The 24,575-nt window shown below is 41.9% G+C and overlaps 1 protein-coding gene across 2 annotated transcripts; it reads left to right on the forward strand.

The window, feature by feature from the left end:
- The first annotated feature begins 1,110 nt into the window (after window positions 1–1,110).
- LOC130190240 (general transcription factor 3C polypeptide 1-like) lies at window positions 1,111–24,292 on the forward strand. Of its 2 annotated transcripts, XM_056409553.1 has the most exons (40): window positions 1,111–1,523; window positions 2,371–2,574; window positions 2,726–2,902; window positions 3,000–3,143; window positions 3,709–3,808; window positions 3,919–4,042; window positions 4,356–4,523; window positions 5,242–5,357; window positions 5,708–5,760; window positions 5,855–6,204; window positions 6,308–6,376; window positions 6,660–6,781; window positions 6,891–7,009; window positions 7,633–7,786; window positions 8,421–8,524; window positions 8,634–8,758; window positions 10,275–10,625; window positions 10,781–10,911; window positions 11,451–11,548; window positions 11,639–11,735; window positions 12,839–13,022; window positions 13,129–13,225; window positions 13,697–13,829; window positions 13,917–14,004; window positions 14,714–14,775; window positions 15,125–15,233; window positions 15,348–15,490; window positions 16,156–16,298; window positions 16,374–16,458; window positions 17,132–17,247; window positions 17,350–17,409; window positions 17,494–17,587; window positions 17,958–18,130; window positions 18,787–19,311; window positions 19,966–20,111; window positions 20,454–20,558; window positions 20,643–20,929; window positions 21,389–21,903; window positions 22,003–22,189; window positions 22,951–24,292. In XM_056409553.1, exons 1-40 carry the CDS (start codon window positions 1,303–1,305, stop codon window positions 23,152–23,154), a joined length of 6,483 nt encoding a protein of 2,160 aa, XP_056265528.1. In that variant the 5' UTR covers window positions 1,111–1,302; the 3' UTR covers window positions 23,155–24,292. The 2 variants fall into 2 exon arrangements, with proteins under 2 accessions (XP_056265528.1, XP_056265529.1); XM_056409554.1 differs by lacking the exons at window positions 1,111–1,523; window positions 2,371–2,574; window positions 2,726–2,902; window positions 3,000–3,143 and having other exon boundaries at window positions 3,711–3,779.
- Window positions 24,293–24,575: the final 283 nt, after the last annotated feature.

Here is a 24,575-nt window from a genome sequence, read left to right on the forward strand (position 1 = left end):
TATTCATTTTTACTGTACTTCATTAAATTGATAGGAGTTACTTTGCAGATTAAAAGGACCAACATGATCAGTTTAAACAATTGTATAAATTGTATTAAACGCAAGGTACATAAAATACTTTAAATTGGCTTTAAATTGACAAATTACGTGACATAAAATGCTAAATGATGAATCCTTATTTGTTATAAAGTAAGTTATTTTACTTTTTGATACTTTCAATATATTTTGAGGTTTTTAACTAAGAATTTGAAGACTTTTAGTATAACATCCTTGAAATCTTTGGTTCTTGAGTTGGGATTTAATCTAATTAATATTTTATTTTTCAATAAACCCGCTTGTTCGACAATTTTTTTAAAGAAAAGATGGAACCTTTTTATACATATTACAATACAGAATTAAACATCAACCAACTAATATTCATGTCATAGGACATTGTACTGCAATTACAAAATAACATAATACAATACTAATTGTAAGATAATGCTATGCGCTAAAGTACAGGGTTAAAAGAGTACTCTTATTGCGTACTGGCACTAGAAGTATTCAAATGACACGGAGCAGACATAGAAATACTCCATAACAAGGGCCCATGCATTCAACATTTTAATTCAGTAAAAGTATAAACATTTTAGCAAAAAAATTTACTTAAATTATTAAAGCAACTTTAATGTTTGCTCTATTTGAACTATTTCATATACTGTTGAATTGTGTAATCTAGAATAATGCATCATATTATATTACCTAATCATATAATCTTTATGTGAAATATGCTTCCACTGTACTCAGAATTTGAAGTAGACACTGGAGAACTTAACAAAGTTAAAGTAGTTACTTATAAACTTAATCAAGTTGTAATCAAAAGCTGCAATCGTACAGTTTTTATATATATAATGTTTGTGTGTATGTGTGTGTGTGACCATATTAATCTTCCGTGCCTGTTCAAAACCATAAAATAAATCGTCCGTGGTAGACCATTCAGAAAGCTGTCCTTCACCTCCACCTTGCGGCCTCGATTCGTAAAAACGTAACTTCGACGTGAGTTCAAAGTTCAACTATGACGTCAACGCGTACGCGGTTGCGCACAAGACGAACAACGAAGGGGGCATTGGAGGAGGCATCTTTGTAAACAAGTTTCTTTTAATATTTAAAAAACAAAAAGCAGCAGAGTCGTTTGAACCGAAATAACTAAGGCACACAAATAATATTTTTTTGTTTTTTATTTATTATTAACAACCAATAAATGTATGAACCCCAGGCTAACCTAGCACACGAGCTATACGCTAGCAGGTTAGCTTGAATACTATGGAGCCGTTAAGCATCGTTGAGGATGAGGTGGTCTTGGAGGGACTGGACGGAATAACTCTTCCCTCTCTGTGGCTGCGACTAGAAGATAGAAAGCCTGCTTTCCCCCTCAAGCTCGACGACCTCTCCAAGGACTTCATCTGGAAGTCACTCATCGGCAACACCGACCTGAGGTTCTACCAACTGCCGAAGAAGAGAGACGACGTGGTGCTGTCTGACAGGTGAGTTTATCGTTCTGCTTCTACCCCGAGAGGCAAAAAACGCTGTTTGAAAAAAATCTAATAATTAAACTTTACACAATATTTACTTCGCTTAGCCAGTTTGAGATCCATTCAGCTAAAAATAAATGGAGCCTAATACAACAGCCCTGCGGTAATGAATATTATTACTTCTGGTACAGGATATGTTGATGTAACTTGTTGGTCATTTTTAGCAGTTTTGTACTTTTGTACAATTGTACTTGGAGGTGTTTCTATTATTGTGTCCACCCTCTTGTGAGTGAATGTAGACTCCTCAAAAATATGCGACTGTTATGCTTTTAAAATGATATGTTCGATGGCTATAGACCACGAGGATTATTTAAAAAATTATAGTTGAAATTATGCCAAAAGTTTACTAGTTCCTTAAAAGCAACACTATTAGAAAGCTACACTCTTTGGCAAAAACACATGTTGACTTATTGTGTTATTTGTCCTGGGCTGTTGTTCATGGTTTGTTTTCCCAATGTAGATAAACTTCTGGTTTAGTGTTCTACTTCTATTTATGTTCGGAACTTGGAAGAAACAGATTAAGTGAAAGCTTTACCATCAGCGGTTTATTTTTTTATGTACTATTTTTCAGATATTTAAGTTTGCATGCTTGAAGTGTTTGATCCGTGAACTTTATGGTTCGTAAAAAGTGTTTAATATACTGTATTTAGCACTTTCCTTCATTCAAGAGTTCCAATTCAAGTTTAAAAAAGACATTAAGTACTTTGTAGAATATGCACGGTCCACGTGCCGCTTTGTTTAAGAGTTGTTATGCCCTGATGCCGATTTTGTGTTTCCATGCACGTGTGCGTTTCTTCAGGTTTAAAAAGATCAACGGTGAAACGGAAATCGACAACACACCGAAGTTTTCTGATAAAGACATCTACCCGATCTTCATCACTCCAGAAAACAAGGACGGGATACTGGGCTCGTGTGCGTTCCTGCAAAAGAGGACAGATGTCACTCGGCACGTCCGCTCCGAGTCCCTCGCCCCGTTACTCAACTTGCAGGAGGCTTTGGAAAAGTTCGTAGAGTTTTCTTGCTGGTACACACAGCTGTTCAACACACACAGAATTGAGCTTGGACCACACAAGGTTATGCAGTAAATTACATTTCATTGCAACTGTACATTTTTCCTCATTCCCCTCTTTTCTTTTTAACCCCTCCCTCCACAGATATGGCCGAACGCTTGTTGCCGTGGCGTCTCAGGTGCTGCGCTTCAGGACCCTCATCGGCATTGAAAGCGACCCTGATTTGAAACTGAACGACGACACTTTCTGTCTGCTGGAGCGAGTGGGCCGGGCTCGGTGGCAAGGAGAGCTACAGAAGGATCTCCACGGAGGCACTTTCAAGTAGGAGCTTACTCCCTTGGCACGGCGGCGTGGCCGCTCGCCGCTCACTCGGCTTTGGCCGTTCGCTGTGTGACAGCCGGCGTTGTGTTTTCCACAGGGTCGATGCCCGGAAGTTGCACTACTTGCGGAAGGCTCTCGTCAAACACGGACTCATCACCATGCAGCCTTACGTCACACGATTGAACACGGGTCAACAGCAAAACTCCATTCTTCTGCTGCTCAAACGGTTCCATGTAGACAGGTCTGTTTATGGTCTGTGTCTCAACACACTCAACACTGTTCTGCTGTTGTGCACCAATAGGAACGTTTAGGGGGAGGAGCCTGCTGTCTGCGTCTTGTAATCTCTCTAAATTGTTTTAAATATTTAATCGGGTCAAAATGACCTGAAGGCAACACAAGGGTTAAGCAAAGTCTCAGGCTGGGTTTCGAACTTCAATACTTTTTTACTACGCTAGAGGCTTAGAGCTATGTTGCATGTGGGAGGAAGTGATTAACTACTAGTCTCTAATTAGATGTCTCTTGCATTCCCCGCCCAAAAAGAAACAAGCTGTTTAATTGAGTACAATGAAATTGAAATCATAAGATCGGGTTTCCTTCTCGAATATGTTCACTCGGCTTGTCCTCAGTCAATTACATCTTTCCTCCGCCATAGACACGTTACAAGTCTTTAAAATACTGAAAATATTGAGAGGGAACACAGTCGATGTTTGTGCGCTTACAAAAGTGGTATTAAGATTAAGGAGCGCCTTTATTCTGTGTTTGTTTTTCTCTTGGAGAAACTCCGCTTAACCCGACGTCTCTTTCAGGAGGACAAAGTACGACGTACTGATGGAGCACGTGTCCAACCTTCTCATGCAGTCACCTGACCACCTTAACAGTTTAGTGGCCCTCAAACATCAACTTTCTGTAAGTCTCTCTCTCTCTCTCTCTCTCTCTGTCTGTCTCTGTCTCTCTGTCTCTCTGTCTGTCCGTGTGTGTGCCCATGTGTGTGTGGTAATAACTGTGTTTTCTCGCAGAGCGTGAATGACCAAACCTTTAAGCGTGTATTTAAAAACATGAAATCCGCGAAGTTGGTTGAGGTCTGCCAGCAACCTCTGGAGGACTTGGATCCCGACGCCGGGCCCTGCGTCAACAAAAAAGGTAACGAGTCACCGGCGCGTACGAGCACAACGTGACGATGTTTGTGTTCATTGCACACATCAAACCTGAAGCGTGTCATCACAATGTCAGAAATAAAGTTGTGGCCCAGTTGAGAAATTGCATCGTTCATTGCCTTTTTAAATACTTTGATGTATTGGATTCAGCTTGAATGATTCGTTTCAAAATGCTAAATGAAGTTCATGACTGAGAATTTTAAATCTACAGTATATTGTTTCCATTCAAATGATTTCATGGTGGTGATACGCAGCATGCCAACCGAATGCGCTGCATCCTTTCCCTTCTTGTCCTCCAGGGGATAAAGTGCTCGTGCGCTGTCTGAAACTGCTAAAGCCGTACACGAAGAAGGGCGTCACCGAGGATGAGGACGATGACGACGAGGACGAAGATTACGACAACAGAACTCTCCCTTCAGAGGGGCGCATCATGGAGATCGACACCCTGTCACAGGCCTATCAACTTGGTTCGTTTTGATTCCGGGGGGTTTCAGTTTGACGTGGCGGTCGCATGCTTTCCACACCACATGGGAGCAGATGTAACGACTAACTCAAAAGTCAATTCGATGCACTATTTGTCTTTATAAAACAGGCAGCCAAATGATCTAATAAACAGGGATACTGATGAGAAAATGTCTTCACTCGTGAGAAGCGGCGTCTTGACGATGGCGATTTATTGGGGCTCCATCAGTGATGAATCCCATGGGACACATTCTTCTTTCTTGACACTGTTGTAACTTGTTTTGAATGCATGTTTTACTTTTATTGTGAAGAGCATGGAAATGGGAATTGCTAGAAGCTCCACTTCATTACATTCTTGACACTGATTGAGCTAATTTTTTTGGCAAAATATCAAGATGTCAAATGTTGTGCAGACGGCATTGTATCTTTTTCTATAAATGTCGTGTCTGAGCTGTAACAGAAATCTGTGTGTGAACAGCTGAGAGATAACAACTTTTAGGAGATTAGATGAAGCCCGACTAGGGCTATACATGCCACAGTGTGACAATGATAAGGCTTCTCTTCCCCCCAGCACCTCACCACTCAAATCTATTGTTTTTATTTCGATCCGATGTCCAAGAGGACGGAGATAACGCAACAAAGACATGCCATTGTCCCGAGAAATTATTTATCTCGCTGTAATTCCCTACAAATAACGTACTTGTCATTTTTGTTGTCATGCAGTGTTATCCTCTGGAACAAAGGGAATCACGCGGCGTGATATCGAACAAATAATGCGTGTCGGTAAGCTGGAATCTCGCATGATCTGCCGAAGGCTGGAGAGGGATGAGGTGATAAAGGTAAGACCGACGCTGTTAACACATTGTTTCCCATATGGACATATTTTTTTTTAAATAAATTGCTGCCAACTAAAAATAGTTTATTAATAATAATACAATTAATTATTCATTATAATAATAGTTTTTCTTTGTAGGTATTTCTTCTTCCTCTCAAAAACTGCTTTTAAATCCAGTGCAGCTCAAACTAAATCTGTCAGAATAGTTAATGTGCAGTTTAAGTATTGGAGACATTTTCTTACATAATAGGAAGTTAGCCTGTGAATGCATAATGTTGGATGTGGACTCTCCATTGTCTATTGCATTTTTCTGGTCCCTCCATTGTAATGTATGTGATTTCTTTGACCCCGCAGGGATTCATGGTAGATCAAGGTCGCCAGAGGACTACGAGATTCATCAGCCACAGGTGTGTATCCATAAACGAGTGTAGATTTTCCAAATTGTAATATTCAACACGGCATCGTGTCAAATGCTGTCGTTCCGCTCACTTCTCCGGACAGGTGCGTCGGTGTGAGCAATCAACTCCAAATGGTTGCGAAGGAGCAGCAACGGAAGATCCTTCTTTACTCCGCTGCCCCTAAAACGCCGGCCGCTAAAAAACCGGCCGCTAAAACACCGCCCGCCTCTAAGTCGACCGCCAAAGCGAAAAAGAAGATTCAGAAAGGAGGCAGAGGTGGAAAGAAGGACGTGGAGAAAGCCGGGGAGACGTCTGGCGACGGAGAAGTGGGTGTAGCGGGCAAAGGCTCGGCTGGAGGGAAAGCAGGAAGAAAGAAAAAGACGGCAGGAAGGAAAAACGATGCTAATCCGACACAACGTGAGATCGCCGTCACACAAACCGCACCGGCTGAATGTGAGTGCTCCATTAAACCGTTCAAAGCCGATAACAAGACCTGTGATAACCAAAGGGCTTGTTTCTCTTCATCCAACTGCTCTGTTTTTCTGTCATCACTCAGGTGAAACTCCAGCCAGCGGCGAAGGCGCGACCAGTACGAGACCCGACTCGTCGTCCGGTCCCGCAGTCGGTAAGCTGCAGAAGTGCACTCCAGCGACAGTCAAACTTTTCAAGGGAAAATTATGTTTTCATTTTGTTTTCTGTCTCACTGAAACAACGCTGCTGAAAATGAGCAAATCCTAAACCGAAATAATCTGTAAAGACTAGATTTTTTTCTTTAGCAGATTCAGATGTTTTTATTAACTTTTCTCATTGGTATGATCATAATCAAACATTGTCTATAAATAAAATGTTCTCCAAAATTGCACCTTTTTGTGCCGTTTAATCATACATTCAACGTTCTCTTCTATCAGAACAAGCTGGAGCTGAGGAGGAAGAATCCAACCCGATTCCTGAGGGGGAGGAGCTAAATGCAGCCGGCAACCCGACGGACAACAACATTGTGGTCGTTAAAGCTGTTTCCAAGCAGCAGCAGGTCAGTGGCGTGGATTTCTTTTCGCATCAAAAATTTTTTTGCTTTGTTCCAGCAGTTTGAGTTTCGTAGACGAGCGTTCGCAGTTATCCGTTCGCTCCTCTTCCTTCAGGCTCGTAAAAAATCCAAGCGTTCATCGGCGAGGTCTCAAGAAACGTACCGCCTGTTGAGGAGGAGGAACCTGATCATCGAGTCGGTCCACACCTTCAGAATCATCGAGGGCCTTCACCAGTCAGTTGGTTTCAAACGCTATCATTTAAACAAAGAGTTGGGATGGTATGAGGCACTTATCCATCGTCGGTGTATTGTCTCCAGTAGATTTATAGTTTGGAGAAACGGACAGAAGTAAAAGCAAAAAATGTAATTCAGGCACATCATTTTTTTTTTTAGGTATACGCTACACATCCAGTATGTTTATCTTAACTTCAGACGGCACTTTAACTGGGGAAGGGAATCTGTTATTTGTTCTTCCTCCTTTTGACAAAATCAGTCATTTTACCTCCGGGGTGCTGGCCTCGATGTGTTTGTGTTATTGAGTGACTTTATTGTTCTAAAGGTTGACTTTAGAGTCTCCAAAGTCACACAAACAAACTAACCCATCAAGGCAGCGGTAGACCAGACACTTCAGTACTCTGCGAGGTAAAAGTTCCGTTTTTTTTAATGTAGTCTGGAGGCTTTGACACCGCAGAACATCGATTTGCTCCCGTCTCTCTAAACTGGCGGCGTGCTGATCGCTATCTAGTGACAATGCATAGGTACCTCATACAACCCAATCCATTAGAAGCATCTCTTAATTATGAATTTAAAAGCATTTTATTGCACAGTCAGAGGGAATAAATGCTGTCTTTCTCCAGGCTCCAGAAGATCATCGACGAGGAAGAGAAGAACGATGGAATCAACACTAAGTGTTGTCGGAAGACTATTTTCCGTCTCCTGGACAGCCTGTCGAGAGAAGGCTTACTCAAGGTGTACAAGACCACCGTCATCCAGGATGGGATCTCCAAGAAGGTAAAAGCACACGTCACACCTCGATGGCGAGTTATCATTTGATGCTCGTTGTCCGTGTGTAAAACTTGGTTTATGACGTTGTGATTATATAGAAAGATTATGTTTCAAACCGCTTAAGTATGTCTTCTTTTTCTTTTTTTAAGGTTTTTATTGAGAAATATTTTAAAGCAATCAATAAAAAAATAAAGTGAATATACTCTGGCTTCATCTAGCCGGTGATACGGTTAAGAAATGTTACCGCGCTGTAAATGAAGAAGTTTATCAAAAGAAGCAACGTCCACTTTGTGAAATTATTTTTCCACTTTAATATTATAGTTGAGAACAAAGTGATGCATGATATAAAAGCAATAAATCCCTCCGGACAAACTGTAATAGGGAGATGTTAGTTAAACATAATTAAATGCATTTTAAAAAGTACTCGGTACTCGGTAATCGGTGCAGGACACAGTAATGGAACAACCTCCACTCACTCACTCACTCACTCATTCACTCATTTATTACAAAGACGACCAAATCTCATCTTCGAAAAATTCAGCACAAATGGTACTAAACATTAGCCCACTCGTATAACAAATGTTCAAACTATGAACACATGTACAAAGCTCCTCTCTGTCTGATGTGCTTCCTCTTGCAGATCGAGATGGTCGTCCACCCGTCCATTCAGCCCAACGATGTCATCGTGACACAAGTCATCGAACAGGCCCGCTTCAAAATCTCCAGCTCCTACTCGGCCGTACGGTGAGCCCGAACGTCCGCCGCTCTCCCGCAGTGTGCGATTCACCCGCCTTGTATCCCGTGTCACGGTCGAGCTTTTGGTCACTTTTGGTCTTTCCGCTTCGTCCCTCAGGCAGCAGCACGCCGAAGAGAAAGCCAGAGAACAAGCCAAAGAGGCCGAGGGGGGGAGCGACAGCACGTCGAAGGACCAAAAGAAGGAAGAGAAGATCAAGATAGAAGAGTTCAGGCCCACAACAGGTTCTGTTTCACTGGATATTAGGAAAGCAGCAACGTGGGAGGAGACTATTTTGTCTGGAGGTCTATTCTTCAGGGGCCAGTTAAAAAGATAACTTTTTATTATACTTTTTACCCACTTTTCTGCTTTAACTTTAAGTGTCTTTTAGTTTGTATATACACTACCGTTCAAAAGTTTGGGGTCATCCAGACAATTTCGTGTCTTCCATGAAAACTCACTTTTATTTATCAAATGAATTGAAAATTGAATAGAAAATATAGTCAAGACATTGACCAGGTTAGAAATAATGATTAATATTTGAAGTATTAATTTTGTTCTTCAAGCTCAAAGGAAGGCCAGTTGTATAGTTTATATCACCAGCATAACTGTTTTCAGCTGTGCTAACATAATTGCACAAGGGTTTTCTAATCAGACATTAGTCTTCTAAGGCGATTAGCAAACACAATGTACCATTAGAACACTGGAGTGATAGTTGATGGAAATGGGCCTCTATACACCTCTGGAGATATTTCATTAGAAACCAGACGTTTCCACCTAGAATAGTCGTTTACCACATTCACAATGTATAGTGTGTATTTTTGATTAATGTTATCTTTGAAAAAACAGTGCTTTTCTTTGAAAAATAAAGACATTTCTAAGTGACCCCACACTTTTGAACGGTCGTGTATGCAAGGCTTTGAATTTCATCATTTTGGGGCAACCCTTTGAGGCCAGGGCAGTCAGAGCGTCACATAAAACAAATGTTTTTAAGCCCTCTGAAATATTTAATTTGAGTTGAGGGTTAAGGATGACATGATTTAAAACATCTGTTTGATAAATACATATTTAATTGTTATTTACATACCACCAATATATTTTAGTGGTTAATTGTTGTTTCTTCCCACTTTGTTGTTTCCGATACACAGTTGCAGTGAATACTGTTCCAAGTCCAGGCATGGAAGACATAGATCAGAGATGTGTGGCTGTGTTTTGGGTCCTCTTTAACCCTTGTGTTTGCTTGGGTCCAATTTGACCATCATTTTTTCATCCCTCCTGGTCTTGGGTCATAATATGACCGATTTTCATTCACACCCTCCTGTTACCTTTTATATTTATTTATTTTTTTTACCCTCAATATGATGAATATGCTATTAAAAAAAAAGAAAATATTTAATTTTATTTTGTTTTTCCAAGTTTAGGTGTGTTACTGTTTTTGTTTGTTGTTTGACCGACAGAAAACATTGAATTTTAAACATTGAATCGGGTCAAATTGACCCAGGGTACAGAATCGGTTTAATATTGTCAAGGAACAAAAGGCAACACAAGGGTTAAAATACATTCATCCTAATGATTATTTAGGACTACAGAGGGGGGTAGAAGGAGAGTGAGCCGGTTTTGAGTGCATCTTCTCAGCAGACGATACATTCCTGCCCTGTTTATGCACTGAAATGAAATACTCACATTTCAGTTTCCCTCTAAATCTGACAACTATAAATTATTTTATTTTATTTGATCTTCTCTCTTCCTCTGCTTTTATAGTTCGGGGCTTGGGGAAGTCATTTGGCTTCCAGCCTAAGATGCATCGCCTGCGTCTCGTCCACAACTTCCTCTGGTACCTGATTTACGGGCACCCGGGCAGACACGAGTCCGCCGACCTCCAGCCCGGCACTCAACCGCCGGCGGGCTCCGATCCCGAAGCCAAACTCCCGAAAGAGTCTGCGAACGAAGACGGTCAAACGCAGCCATCGGACAAAGCCGTCTCCGGCTCTTCCGACCAACCAGCGGCAGATTCGGCTTTGCCTCGGTTGGATGCGACGTCATCGTCAGGTGACAACGAGGAGGGGGTGAAGGATAAAGCGGCACCAGCACTCTTTCGGGGTGACATGAAAGGTGAAAGGGCCTCACGTGTGTCACTGCATGTTGGGACTTGAATGGACATCGTAGTTATTGGTGTGGGCAAGATTTGTGCGTTCATCTTTTCTTTTTCTTCATCTCACCACCATGATTTTCGTATAATATTGTCTGACCGTGTATTTCCGATGAAGAGTCCTGGAAGAAATTCATTCCTCCTCTCCGAGTGCACAACGACTTCGGCAGCGGCTGGGCGATGGTCGGCGACATGCTCCTCTGCCTCCCTCTCTCCATCTTCATCCAGGTCATACAGATCAATTATGAGGTGAGAAACCATTGTTTTCTTCTGTTAATAATAAAAATAATTTTAAATAAATAAATCTGAAATCAAACTTACCATAAAAAAATATTTATTTAAAAAATCCACTGATAGCAATTGCATTTTTTGAAAGGCGTGACGTGAAAGTCTGTCTACGTTCATTTAAATAAATAATAAACCAGTGTTACATTTATTAATTTGTAAAAGAATATCCGGAAATTTCATTGATTACATCGGGAAATAGTTTTATTGATTTACAATTGGCAATGCGGCCTCCTGTGGCTTATGGTCAGAAAACGGGTCGGACATGAGTGAATACACTTGTCCACTTGCAGGAAAATCAGCTGTTCACCGGGACCGTAAAGGGTTGACCCCCAATTTTTGTAGGTTATCATAACTCTTTGATGTTTTTTGATCATATAGTTTGTGTTGATGAATCGTATTGATTTTATACTCGGAGGTGATTCAAAGTATCGGCTCGTTCTAATAAACTGAACGTACAGCCTCCAGCGCATAAAAAGCCGTCCGCTGACTTGTGACCACAGGTGGACGGACTGGAGGAATACCTGAAAGACCCCGTGAAGCAACACCATCTTATCAGAGAACTGCCCGCCAGGATGAAAAGACAGCTGCTTTTCAAACGGTGACTTTCTTTCTCTCCTTCTCTCTCCTGTTCTGCTTCCTATATGAAGCGTTCATTCTGATTGGAGAATGTGTCTGTTTCCCCTCTCAGGAAGTACATCTTCTCCTTTCACGAGAAGCTGCAGAAGTTGGCCTACATGGGCCTGCTGCAGTTTGGCCCTGTGGAGAAGTTCAAGGATAAAGACCAGGTACAAAGAAACCAGTGGATTCAGAACATGCACGATTTCACGTCGTCTCGGCGTTTGCATTAGAGCAGCTATATTAACATGAAAGTAAAAGAAGTAATCTTATCTAAAATGTCAAAGAATCAAAAAATGTATGAAGATGGATTCATTTCGTTCAACTATGTTTTTTTATTCTTTGTTTTCAAATAATTTAACAGTAGCGTTGAGTAATTAATTGCATTCCTTTCACGAAGGTAATCCATGTTTTGAAGTATTACATTGGAAAAGTTGAGTGGGAATGAACATTTTTATACAAAATATTTTTGGTGGGGTTAGTTTTTTTTATCTAAAAGGAGTTGATCGCGAACATTAAACACATAATTGATCTGCTGTTTCTGAAATGAATGTCTTTATTGGTAAATATTTCTATATTCTCTTCGTTTTCAGACATCAAATATGATCAGTATAAGCTGACCTGAAAGAACAGTTGAAACTTATCCTAACTATTTGAAAGAAATGGACCGTATTCGCATTTTTGCGACATATCAAAAGTTAGATTAAACGTAGCTTAACTAAATGTTCAGCCTCACGTTCTTAATTTAGAACAATTATATTTAATTAGTTGGAACAATTAACTTTTTTCAAGCGAATCAAAATGTCTTTTTTATTTTCCAGAGTCGGATTCTTTTCGTCAAAATAATTAGAACAATTATATTTAATTAGTTGGAACTATTAACTTTTTACAAGCGAATCAAAATGTATTTTTTATTTTCCAAAGTTGGATTCTTTTCGTCAAAATAATTAGAACAATTATATTTAATTAGTTGGAACAATTAACTTTTTACAAGCGAATCAAAATGTCTTTTTTATTTTCCAGAGTCAGATTCTTTTAGCCTCAGAGAAATGTCCTGAGATTTTAATCACTTTAAAGTTCACCAGTATAAATCGTGTCCAGGCCCCCCCCCACAACACATGAGCCATCAGTATCTGTTTCCTTGGATACGAATGAAACAGGATTATGTATTGCATGTGTTCTATATAAAGCATCAATAGTTAGACGTAAAGGTCAAAATGTAACTTCTCTTTTCATGCGTCATATTTTATTCTCCACATCTGCTCCAATCCAGGTGTTTGTGTACCTGATGCGCAACGTCTCCATTGTGGACACCACCAGCGCCGAGCCGCACTACTGGCTGGTCACCGAGTCGCCCGACAACCCGTTTGAGAGGCGGCGGTACGCGTTCAACACCGCCGAGGATGTGGAAAACTACTGGTTTGATCTGATGTGTGTCTGCCTCAACACAGCACTGGGTACATGCACACACTCGCAGCACTGGCAACCGTGTGGAACAAGTATATATTTTTTAACTTTATCAGATGTGCCCGTCTCTCACTCTCTGGTTGCATCGTTTTTTAGGGGTAGTCCGCAGTAAGAAGAACACCACCGATGAGGGAACGGCTCCTCCCTTTGTGCATGAACGCTACGTGTTTGTGGGTCTGGCTTACCTGCTCAAGTAAGTGGAGGCTCTGGAAAAACCAAGCAGTTTTATTTCTTTCGCAGCTTATAACAACAAGGCAATATTTGTTGTTGTAGTTGTTGTTGTGTATTTTATTCAGTCAATCATTGCAATACAATACAATATTATTGTATATAATATACAACAGAAACTGTGTGTGTGTGATGCTGGTTTCATTAGCTGAGGGCCAAACACACCAACTTAATTCTCATGATACATTTGAAAAGAGTCACAAAGTCACTGCGAGATATACAATCGTCGCACAAATACATTTCACTGAATCTTTCTTGTGTTTTAATAATAATACATAAAATTTCTATAGCGCTTTTCATAGTACTCAAAGACGCTTAAGATGATCCCCTCAAAGAATTTAAACTTTAAACTCTTTTTTGTTTGTTAAAGAGTGTAATTCCAGCGCATCACCAGTGTGTAGCATTGACGTGTACATGTGTCCGTACTCGCACGCAGAGGCAGTCGTGAGGTGGCCGAAGACGGCTCGATACCAGGAGACGGTAAAGGAGCCGCAGGGCTGCACTCTGAGTTCTTCGGTCACCTGAAACGCAACTGGCTGTGGACCAATCACCTTCTCTCCGTCAAACCGGTGTGCAACAGTGTGCACGTGCATGGAAGTGCAGAGTCTCCAGAATAATGAACTGTGCACATTTACAATTCGATTTCTTTTTTCCAGCCCTCGACTGGTTTGGAGGCGCATGAGACGAAAGTCCGCCTGAAGAGCCTGTTGACGAGGAATGCTCTCCGGATTGCTTTGATAGCCGGTGAGTGACAGCTCGACCCAAACGAACACCTCTACCTTATTAAGACGTCTCGTGTCCTCGTGACTCGGCTGTCAGTTGGCTATAATTCAACATTAACAATAACGGGTGAAAGAAGATGAGCATTATTTATGATTCTCGCCCCATGTTTAGGATGTCTATACTGACTTTTAAAATATATATAAATGTTATATGCATTTGTTGACATGTCACGGTTGTTTTTTTGTCTTTTAACCCTCCTGTTACCTTTAGGGTCAATTTGACCCCATTCAATGTTTAACGTCGGTGTTCTTTGGGGTCAATTTGACCCCATTCAATGTTTAATGTCGGTGTTCTTTGGGGTCAATTTGACCCCAGGCTGTTTTTCACTGTGTCAAACATATAAGAAATATCAACTTTTTTATATATTTAAAGGGCTATTTAGGTAGTCAACAAACAAACATAAAGTACAAAACACTTAAACTTGGAAAACAATATTAATTCTAATAATTTTCTGGAGGTTTTAATTGCTGGGGTCAAATTGACCCCGAGGGTAAAATATGTTAGTAAATGTGAAGGTAACAGGAGGGTTAAATACACAAACACGAGCGCGATGTCCAATAAAACACTGCTACTTCACTACACTTAACTTTTTTCCTTTAAAATGCTCGGACCGGATGGAAAACGCCTCGTCCCAGTTCTCTTGCTCATTATGCGTCCGTGTGTGTGACAGGAGGATCGACTGCACCTCGCTACATGACCGCCAAGAGACCGCTGGTAACAGAAGTTGTGGAGGTATGAGTTCAAGATTGTATTTTTATTATTATCTTTTAAATGCACCAAGTTGGTACACCAATCTATAAATGATGTAGTCTAATACAACTGTCCTGTAAATGTAAAAGGTCCTTCGTGAAGGTTATAAATGTTCCAATATTGTTGAAACTGTATTTTTCGAGGTGTCGATTCAACTATGTCATCATTTTTGTTGTTGGTTAATACCCATTGGTTTGACTGGGATGGACAGAATAATAGAAATACGTCTGGAAATACATTGATACACTTGAAAGATTTCTAAATCTAGTTCAGACTCGTTTAATGTAAAACTACAAACGATCCGAACTGTTCTTGTTTGTTTTTCAACCAGCTGGTTATTGAGCCTGCTTCCAGAAACCAGCAGGTGGTCGGAGGGAAGAAACGGAAGAGGAAGCGGATTAAGAAGGCGGTCGTCAAGGTCCCACGCAAGAAGAAGAAGGGTACGACGCGAGCATTACACATGGACTGCCGACGGACAGCTTACACACTGTGTGCCTGGTCTGATCGTGTATGCTTTGTTTGTGTTTGTTTGTTTGTCTTTTTATTTTTTAAAGAGCCCAAGAAACGCACCCCCACCCACGACGAGGCGGACCACCGGGCTTTAAAGATGATGACCAGACAGAGAGTCTACTGGTCCGTGCAGGAGGACTCTCTGATGATGCTCTGCAGCGTGGCCACACACCTGCTCAACAGCAAAGTACGCACGCGCATACAGGAAGTAGTGTTCGCTTGAATTGGTGGTTCACCACCTTTTCGCCTTGAGAACTTTCGTTCTTCGAACTAAATGATTCCTTCTGGTAACTTTACTTTACTCAAGCAGACATGTTGTTTTCCTGATTTCTGCCCTGCCAGGTGTCTCTGAGGGGTCGCAAGATGTAAAAGAAAAACTGATATTTGCTGAACGACGTTTTAATTTTTAATGTTCCTAATTTTGACAGGTTTTTTTGGGTTCAATATTGGATGATTGTATCTCTTCTGGCCTCTGAAAATTCAGCAATACGGGATTATTGCCGGATCAGTTGGGAACTGATCCAAATGTAGCATTGCTGTTTTGTAACAAACATTTCTGTCCAAAATATCACATTTTTCTCAGTTTTTCAAAAATAACAATGTGTCAAATGACAATATGTAAACAACACAAAAGGACTCACTCAGTGACGAACCCACAGAGAATTACTGAACTTGTCAGCTTCCCAAAAAAGTATTTAAAGTGCATGTATGTGTGTGTATATATTATATATATTATAAATAATTCTGACAAACAGATAAATCCTTATAGATTACTTTGGCTTAAAGTTGATTGAAACAAACAGTTTAAAAAGTCCTAATCAGCTGTTTCCTCGTGCTGTCGATGTGTTGCAGTTGAAGAGGGCGTACGTTCCTCACTGTGTGGTGAGGGACCTGCTGCAAGTCGAGTTTGAGATATCGCAGGATAAAACGTCCCACTCCGTCGGGCGTCGCACCCGATACATCCTCAAAAACCCTCAGACGCTTCTGAACTACAGGTCGGCACCGACGATGAAAACAAACGCTTGTAAAGCATAACGCTGCAGATTTGATTCATCGGCCGTGTGTTGCAGGATCTGTCTGGCTGAGGTGTACCAGGACAAACCGCTGCTGAAGCTGTTGGAGTCCAAGAAACCCGCTGATCCAGAAAATCCAGATGTGCGTTGATTTTGCTGTAGATATAGTTTTTTTATTTGTTGTGTCTAGAAGTTAACTTCCTGTTATTTATCACGTTATAGTTCCGCCTGTGCCGTTTCAGGATTGTGATAAATCTGACCCTTTTTTAAAAGCTTTTTTTATTTTTTATACTTGATATTTTATTTTGGTATTTTTACAGAAATACAACCTTCAAAAGTAAGAATGCATAATAATAATACAACATAAAAATATGGAAAAAAGAAAGTAAAAATTAACTATGCATCTGGCCAAGAAGGGCCTTAAGGAAACACAAAAATAAAAATGTTAAAGCAGGAAAATAATTATAGATAAGGAAGCAAAAAAATCTAAACAACCATTCAATACTTTTTGTAAGGCTTTGTTTAGATTAAAACGTTTTTTTTTTAAATTAGATATATTTTTATATAATAACAATGTATCACATGACAATATGTAAACAACACAAAAGGGCTCACTCGGTGATGAACCCACAGAAAATTACTGAATTTGCCAGCTTCCCCAAAAAGTATTAAAAGTATATCTATGTGTGTGATGTGGATATATTATATATATTATAAATAATTCTGCCATAAACATTTTGTTGTTGTTGCGTCTGAAAGCTAGAAGTTAACTTCCTGTTATTTCTCGTGTAATATTTCCGCCTGTGCCGTTTCAGGATTGCGGTAAATCGTTCTCCGAGTACACCCGGCTGCTCAGGCAGAAGTTCAGCGCGGATCTTCTGAGCACTCTGGACGTGGTCATGCCTGACACCAAGCGCGAGCTCTTCTCACAGTAAGAAGAGGAGGAAGAGGAGGAAGAGGAGGAGGAGGTTTGATGTGCGGCGATGGCAGTCGAGTGCAGGATGTAACGTCCCGCTGTATCTCCGTGTTCCAGGTTCAAGGTGTCGGCGATAGAAGGCAGGAGGCTCGTGTCGGTGAAGGACTCTCTCCGCTGGTGAGGATTACACCGGATGTTCTTCTACTCGATACTTTTTAATTGTCGTGGTTGTGGTTGATTGTTTCCACGTGTCCGTCGCAGCTCGGATGACATTCATGCCATCGTGTTGCATAACTTGATCCAGAGCACGCTGGCCATGACCAACTGCCAGATGAAGTCGTCCAAGTCCTTCCAGGTACGGCCATCTTTAATGGACTTCCTCTCGTTCGTTTAAAGGTGCAGTGAGCAATACTTCTTTCAGGTAGATTTTTACTCCACTATATCTTTTAAAGAGCAAATAGTTGACTGCTGCTCGGAATTGTATATTTAGCTCACAAATAAACTCCGGAGCACATTTCACTACAAAGTGCTTCACGTAGAAATACAGACTTAAGAAGTGTGAAACCAACATGAATAGAAATAAATAAGAGATTACACTAAAGCTACACAGGTGGGGTCTTGAGCTGCCTTTTAAAGTTATCCATTTATCCCTTTCATCAGACCCTCTTGGATAACACCCCCCCCCCCCCCCCCCCCGCTGATTAACCACCTGACCTCCGTTTCAGACCTTCCACATGTACAGTCGGTACAACCAGGAGCTGCTGTGCCAAGAGTTCATACATTGCAGGAAGAAGGGTCTCGTCAGCCGCCGGCGTATCAATCAGCCGTTTGGGCCGAAGAAGAACCGAGCGCTGCCCATCCTGCCCATGTCCTACCAGCTGTCCCAGTCCTACTACAGGTACACAGCACTCGGATTATGTGTACTAGTACACATCATCTCTGGCCAACATGCACCATGGTAGCTTGCAAGTCTGCTGTCGCATTATTTATTTGACATGTTTTTCCATATTTGTAACTTGGGGATTTAGAAAAGTCTTAGAGCTCTTACAGGAAGCCGGGAACCTTTTTTTAATGAATTTTTTAAGGAATTATTCCTCAACATTTCAGTTTTGGTGTTCTGAGATTTATTGTTGATAGAAACCCAAGTTTGGTGGATCGAACCTGCCAAAATAAATAAATACATATTTAATGAAATGTTCCAAAATAATTTAAATATAAGCAGCCATTATTTGATTGTTAACATGCAACACATGTCAATTTCTGATCTAATTAGCTTCTTTATTTCTGTATTAATTCCCCTAATTTACTATTTAATTGACCCATTTATTAATTTTATATCATTAATTTGAATATATAATATTTGTATTCATTTTTTATATTCATGCGCTTTAAAAAAATAATTTGGCATGTAAACAAATCCCACTGCTGTTATTAAGATGACATTCCTGAGTTTGTTGGTGAATCTTTGGGGAAAAGGTCATCTTACCATCTTAAGTCTTAACATTGAAGCTGGTTGACCCCGCCTCCTCCTCCTCCTTCTCTCCCTCCTGACAGGTGTTTCTCGTGGCGCTTTCCTCACCTGCTGTGCACTGAGTCCTTCCGCTTCCTGAGAGATCTAATCGACAACGGGACAAGAGACTGGTTACACAATTTTGACTTCGTCCACGAGACCGAGAAAAGGTCAGAGAACGGCGAGGAGGTGATGGAGAGAAAAGCGGGCTCGGAGAAGAAACAACGACAGGGCAAGGAAGCCGAGAAGTTGACGGAGGTGAACGACGGGGAAACCGGGGCGGCGAGCAAAGAGGATGAGCAGAAAACCTCCGGAGACGGCCTCGCCGCTGAAGATCCGCCCAGCGGAGAGCGTACGGACGACGCTCCGGTCAAAGAAGAGCCGCCTCCGGTTTCGGCCGAGCCTCCGAACGTGTCGGACATGCTGCGGTTCTCCATGGACTCTCCAGGCGGAGCCTGCGTGGCGTCCCTCAGCCTGATGTCTCTGGGGCTGCTGAGCGTCTCCATATCCATACCCAAACAGATGGTGGTGGTGGACAGCACCCTGGTGGAGAACAACGCCGTCAAGAGGTGAGTCCGAGTCCGTGTGTCCCTGCGTGGCATCGTGTTGAGGAGAAGCTGCTCGGTGCACCACAGGAGACCATAAGATAACACTTCAGAGACTCAGTCTATGAAGTGAAATACACATTGGCATAAGTCTCCTCCTTTGGGACTCACACAGAACAACGTCACACAAGTCCAAACTGCTTTTATTCCTCTTAAATTTCACCTGCTCACCCCCGTTTGCTTTCCTTTCTTATTGTGACCATATGTCCCGTTTGTTTGTTTTGTCTGCTTTCTTTTTGTTTTGTTCCGTTTGTCTCTTGTCCCCTGTAAAGCGTCTTTGTGTTCTTAGAAAAGCGCTATAGAAGTCTGAATTATTATTATTATTGTTATTATTAAACTAGTTTGCGCACTTATTTTACGCGTTTCAACTGTTTTTTGTATATTTAATTGTTGATTTTAATTCATTCTTTATTACTGTTCCTATATGCTGGAAGGTGACCACGTGTGTGTGCCGTGAAAGGTTTCTTTAAATAAAATGTATTGTTATTATTATCGTTGCAGGCTTATTAAATATGTCCTGAAGTGTTCGCCGAGGTTGATTTACGAGGTTTTCAAGTGCGAGTTGTTGACACTGTTACAGGGTTAATGATGCCGAGGTGAACATTCGTGTTTTTTCAGTATGGCTCTGGAAGAGGAAGGGGACGACGACGACGATGATGATGACGGGGAGGATTGTGACGGGAGGAAGAAAATGAAAGTGAAGGCACATCAAGCGTCTCACACCAACTACCTGCTGATGCGCGGATACTGCTCCCCTGGCATAGGTGAAGTTTGAATTTAATTAATGAGTTTAATTATTTAGTCAAAAATAATACAAGTGTTTAGTTTTCTTTTCCTCACAAGGATCGTTGCTCGTGAAATCATATTTAAGTATGAAATTATTATTAATATGCTGGAAATAGCATTTTAACAAGTCAACAGGCTGATTATTATTTATTTTTTTAGCTCCTTAAATGTGAAGATTGCCTGTTTCTCCTCTTTCTTTTTTTCATACCATTCATTTTTTTTTTTTTTTTTTGACTGCTGCTTGTATGATTAATTGATTATTTAGTTCGATCAGTCGGAAAAGAAAATATCAATTTAGTTTGTTTTGCTTTGGTTTCTAGTCAAAAGGCGTAACCTCAACCCCAACGACAACATCGTGGTGGAGTCGTGTATTGTACGGTTGCAGCTGCGTAACACACCTGCTCACCACATGTTCTGCATGGAGAGTAAGTATCAACGCAATGAACACGCATACACACACCGCTCCACCTGCAGGAAATCATTCTCTATTTACTTGTCGTCGTTTTTAGGCTCCACCGTGCTGAACTTGGTGAAATGCGGCCCGCCCCCGCTGCCCTCCGGCCTCTCCTACTTCATCCCCTCCTCGCCCTCTCCCAACAGCGCGCAGGAGTGCGACGAGCGCTTGGTTCGGCTGAGAGGACACACCCCTCGGGACGTGGAGGCGTGCGCTCAGCTCCGGAGGAGCTTGGATGAGGCCGGAGAGAAGGGCGTGGCCATAAGTGACCTCCACCAAACGCTCTCGCACCTGAAGGAGCCGCAGTCTGGACGCACCAGGAGCCTGCAGCAGTACCTGGAGGTACACGGACGTGTTGATGACATAAGAACTATAATGCCATTGGGATGTATCAGTTTAGTGAATAAAGCGAGTAAAGTGTGCATTAACAACAAAATAAAGCAAAAAAAATCGCAGTTACTGCACTTAAAGGGACGGTACACTCCAAAATCACAAGTGCATAATGTGAAGTTTGGCTTTGGAGATGGGACTAGCTTACTCCTCTTGGTATGAGGCGAGTTATCCAGACATTTGCAGCTTATATTAGAGCAGATAGTCACACTGTTTAGTTCACTTTTTTTTAAGACACCACCTTCCAAACTTTAAATATTCCCTTTGCATGTTGAGAAATCCTAGAAGTCTCGTTGCGGTCGCTCTCGTACAGCTGCAGTTTGGTGAAGGCTTTAGCGTCCAATCCGTTTCCTCTTCTTCTTCCTCTGTTTCTTTCTGATCTGCATATTTTTCCCTTTTTTTTTGCTCCAGGAGTTCCAAGAAGAAGGCCAGGTGATAAAAGTCGGGGGTTTGGGCATCCGTTGGGTGCTCACGCAGCACGCCGATTCGTGGCTGCTGACGGTGAACCCCAAGAAGTGGTCCCAGTCGCGCTTCTCGTCGGAAAGGCAGAAAGAACACGACGTCCCCTCCGTTCGCAAGAGATCCAGGACAGAAGTGCGGCAGGAGGCCGAGGAACCGCCCGCGAAAACGATGGCCGCGGGCGAACGAGGAGGCGAGGACGTGCGAGTCTCGGGGGGCTTGTCGAGCGACGCAGCGAGAGGGGAACCGAAGGAGGAGCAGCAGCTGGACCGGCGGGCGAAGGAGGACGAGGAGGGAGGAAATCCGCCGCCGCCGCCTCCAGAGGGCGGAGAGCAAGCGGCGGCGGAAACCGAGGGAAGACGAGCCGTAAGGAGATCTCGCAGAATCCGAGGGAAGAGCAGAGACGGCGGCGGAGGGGACGCGGCGAGCGCTCGGCCGCCGACGCCAGCGGCCGCTGATCCCAAAGCGTGAGTGCGGACTGATTCGATGTCTCATCGCGGTTCTAACGAGGGCGCGTCCCTTTTTTTCCTCGAGCGTCATCCCCTTCCTCCTCTTGACCCACGCAGGGAACACGTGAGCTTCATCAGCCGGCCGTGGCGCATGGTGGACGGCAACCTGAACCGGCAGGTGTGCAAAGGCATGCTGGAGGGCATCCTGTACCACATCATGAACCGGCCCGGACTCACGCAGCAGGCGCTGGTGGAGCACTACAAAGACGTGCTGCAGCCGATGGCGGTGCTCGACCTGGTGCAGGTAAACGGAGGCATCCACTTCGCGTCGGCCGATGACATCATCTCCGCCGAGTGATGCTATATAGTCCAGATTTAGCCTTGAAATAAACACATTGATTAACTAGAACGGGCACTCGGTAGAGTGCATACCTTCAAATATCGCAAGGTTGGGCATTGAATTTTGAACATTTTGGCATTAGTTGCATGCAAATTGGATAGAAATTGACATTGACTATGGTAAAAATAAGATTTTGACCTTTTCATGACCTTGACCTTTGACCCGATCGATCCCAAAATCTAATCAAATGGTCCCCGGATAATAAACAATCATCCCACCAAATTTCATGCGATTCAAGACGATTTTGCGAAGGTAATAACGGGGTTCATACGGTCATGGAAATCCGGGATAAAGTCATGGAATTTAAAAATGGTTATTTCCAGGCCTGTAAAAAAAAAAAATCCCAAAAGTTTTGGAAAAGTCATGAAAATGTTTTATATTTATATGTTTATTCGTGCAGTTTGATTAATAGAATAAACATTAATTTAAATATTTTTTAAGAGAATAAATATTTAGATAAATGTTTCTTCTCTTAATCAAACTATTGTCATTTAAGGTATATTCACGTATACACCGAGATTTCACAACATGTTTTGGTCATGGAAATTTCGTTTTATGTCATAGAAAGGTCATAGAAAGGTCATTGGTCAAAATATGTATGAGCCCTGTTATAAAAAAGCTGCCGTTTTGAATGACCGCTGCTTTACCCTCATCGTCCCCTGCAGGCGCTCATGGACATGGGCTGTGTGACGAAGAAAACGCAGGTCAAAGCTCCCAAGTGCTCGCTGTTCTCCCGGCCTCGCGCCCGCCAGACGAGGGAGGAGGCCAAGGTGCTGAGCGAGGTGTTCTACGAGCCCACCATCAGCTGCTGCCTGCTGCTCAGCCAGGTGCTGCCCAACGAACGCCACTGGAACTACCGCATACCGTGACGGTCATCCCGGAGCTCGCCGGGCGTCACGGCGCTCGGTACATGATAGGAAAGCTTTCGTTGAGTTAAAAAAGTTGTTGGAAGCCTAATTGTACTTTTACTAAATGTTTCGGCGTTCGCTTCTGGTTTTACAGAACGAGGATTTGTTTTTCCTTTTTTTGCTTTCAGAGATTTTTTTTCATGCCGTTTAAATAAACAAAATGTAATTCCAAGACAGAAAAGTCTGTGTTCCGGTTTTATATGCTCAACGACGTTTACGTTATTAATAAAAGTGCATTACATGAAGTGCTTTGCTTCTACTTGTCTTGCAGACCAGTGTTCATGTGGGTACCCACTGTTAATGCATTGCCATGACAACGCTCAGACTTCCCGAGAAAAAACTAATGACAGCCTGCCGTAAAGTGGCTTCTGGCTGAGCCGCTGCTTCAAATTCATTAAGGTTTTACAAATGATTATTTTACTTTCATAAAGGTACATTTGACTCGTGGCACTTCACAAGGTAAAGACAAGAAGTCGAAGCAGCTGCAAAACAAAAAAAGGAGACAATTGTGGAAACACATTTTTTTTTTTCAAACTAGCATCACAGGCTAAATGCAGATTCAAATAAATGGGTTTTAAGTGACATTTTGAGAGGTGAATGTCTCAGGAGGGGTGGGGGGGGGGGGGATATAATGAATACGCCAGCTTGTCAAACTAAAGATCTGATTGGTTGAAGACTATGACGATCAACGATAACATCCCCATGTACTTAAATCGACAGTCTACCTAGAAGGCCTCGGCCTCCTAGAGGTGAAATCTGATTGGATCTCACTGGATGCTGAGCAACTGAGGAACACATAAACTGTGCAATGAGGAAATAAGCTAATAGCAAAAAATAGATATAACACATCTAGTGTATTAGGGAGAAAAAATGGAAATTATAAAATAGATATCACTGTTTTACTCACACACAGGAAGCTGTCATCTGCTGACAAAAAATCAAGGAGACTGACGCTTCAGGCCGAATGAGAAATATTCCTTCTAAAATCTTTAAATCATTTCATTTGTCGCACAATATACAGAATGTTCATGTCAATGTATGTTCAGTATTTTCTTTGTTTATTTCCTGTGTAGCACAATAAAATACCCGTTCAACAAACCTTCTGATTATGTCTTTCTTTATATTACATCATATTTCTGATATAGTGAAAATGTCTGACAATGTATGACACTTTATATACAATGAATATTCTCGCTTTTTGATTTCCTCAAAGGCATTACCGTTATTATTGTTAACTATTATATTCTGTTGATGTAAATAAAATGGAGAAACGGCCAGCAACGTGCAGTAATACTTATTTCCACTTTCATTCAAATGAACTCATAAACAATTGTTCACTTTACAGAAGGTCATTTATGTAGCATTATAGATGGTTGTAGCTG

Source organism: Pseudoliparis swirei, chromosome 24 (assembly GCF_029220125.1).
Source record: "Pseudoliparis swirei isolate HS2019 ecotype Mariana Trench chromosome 24, NWPU_hadal_v1, whole genome shotgun sequence".
Classification (NCBI taxonomy): Eukaryota; Metazoa; Chordata; class Actinopteri; order Perciformes; family Liparidae; genus Pseudoliparis; species Pseudoliparis swirei.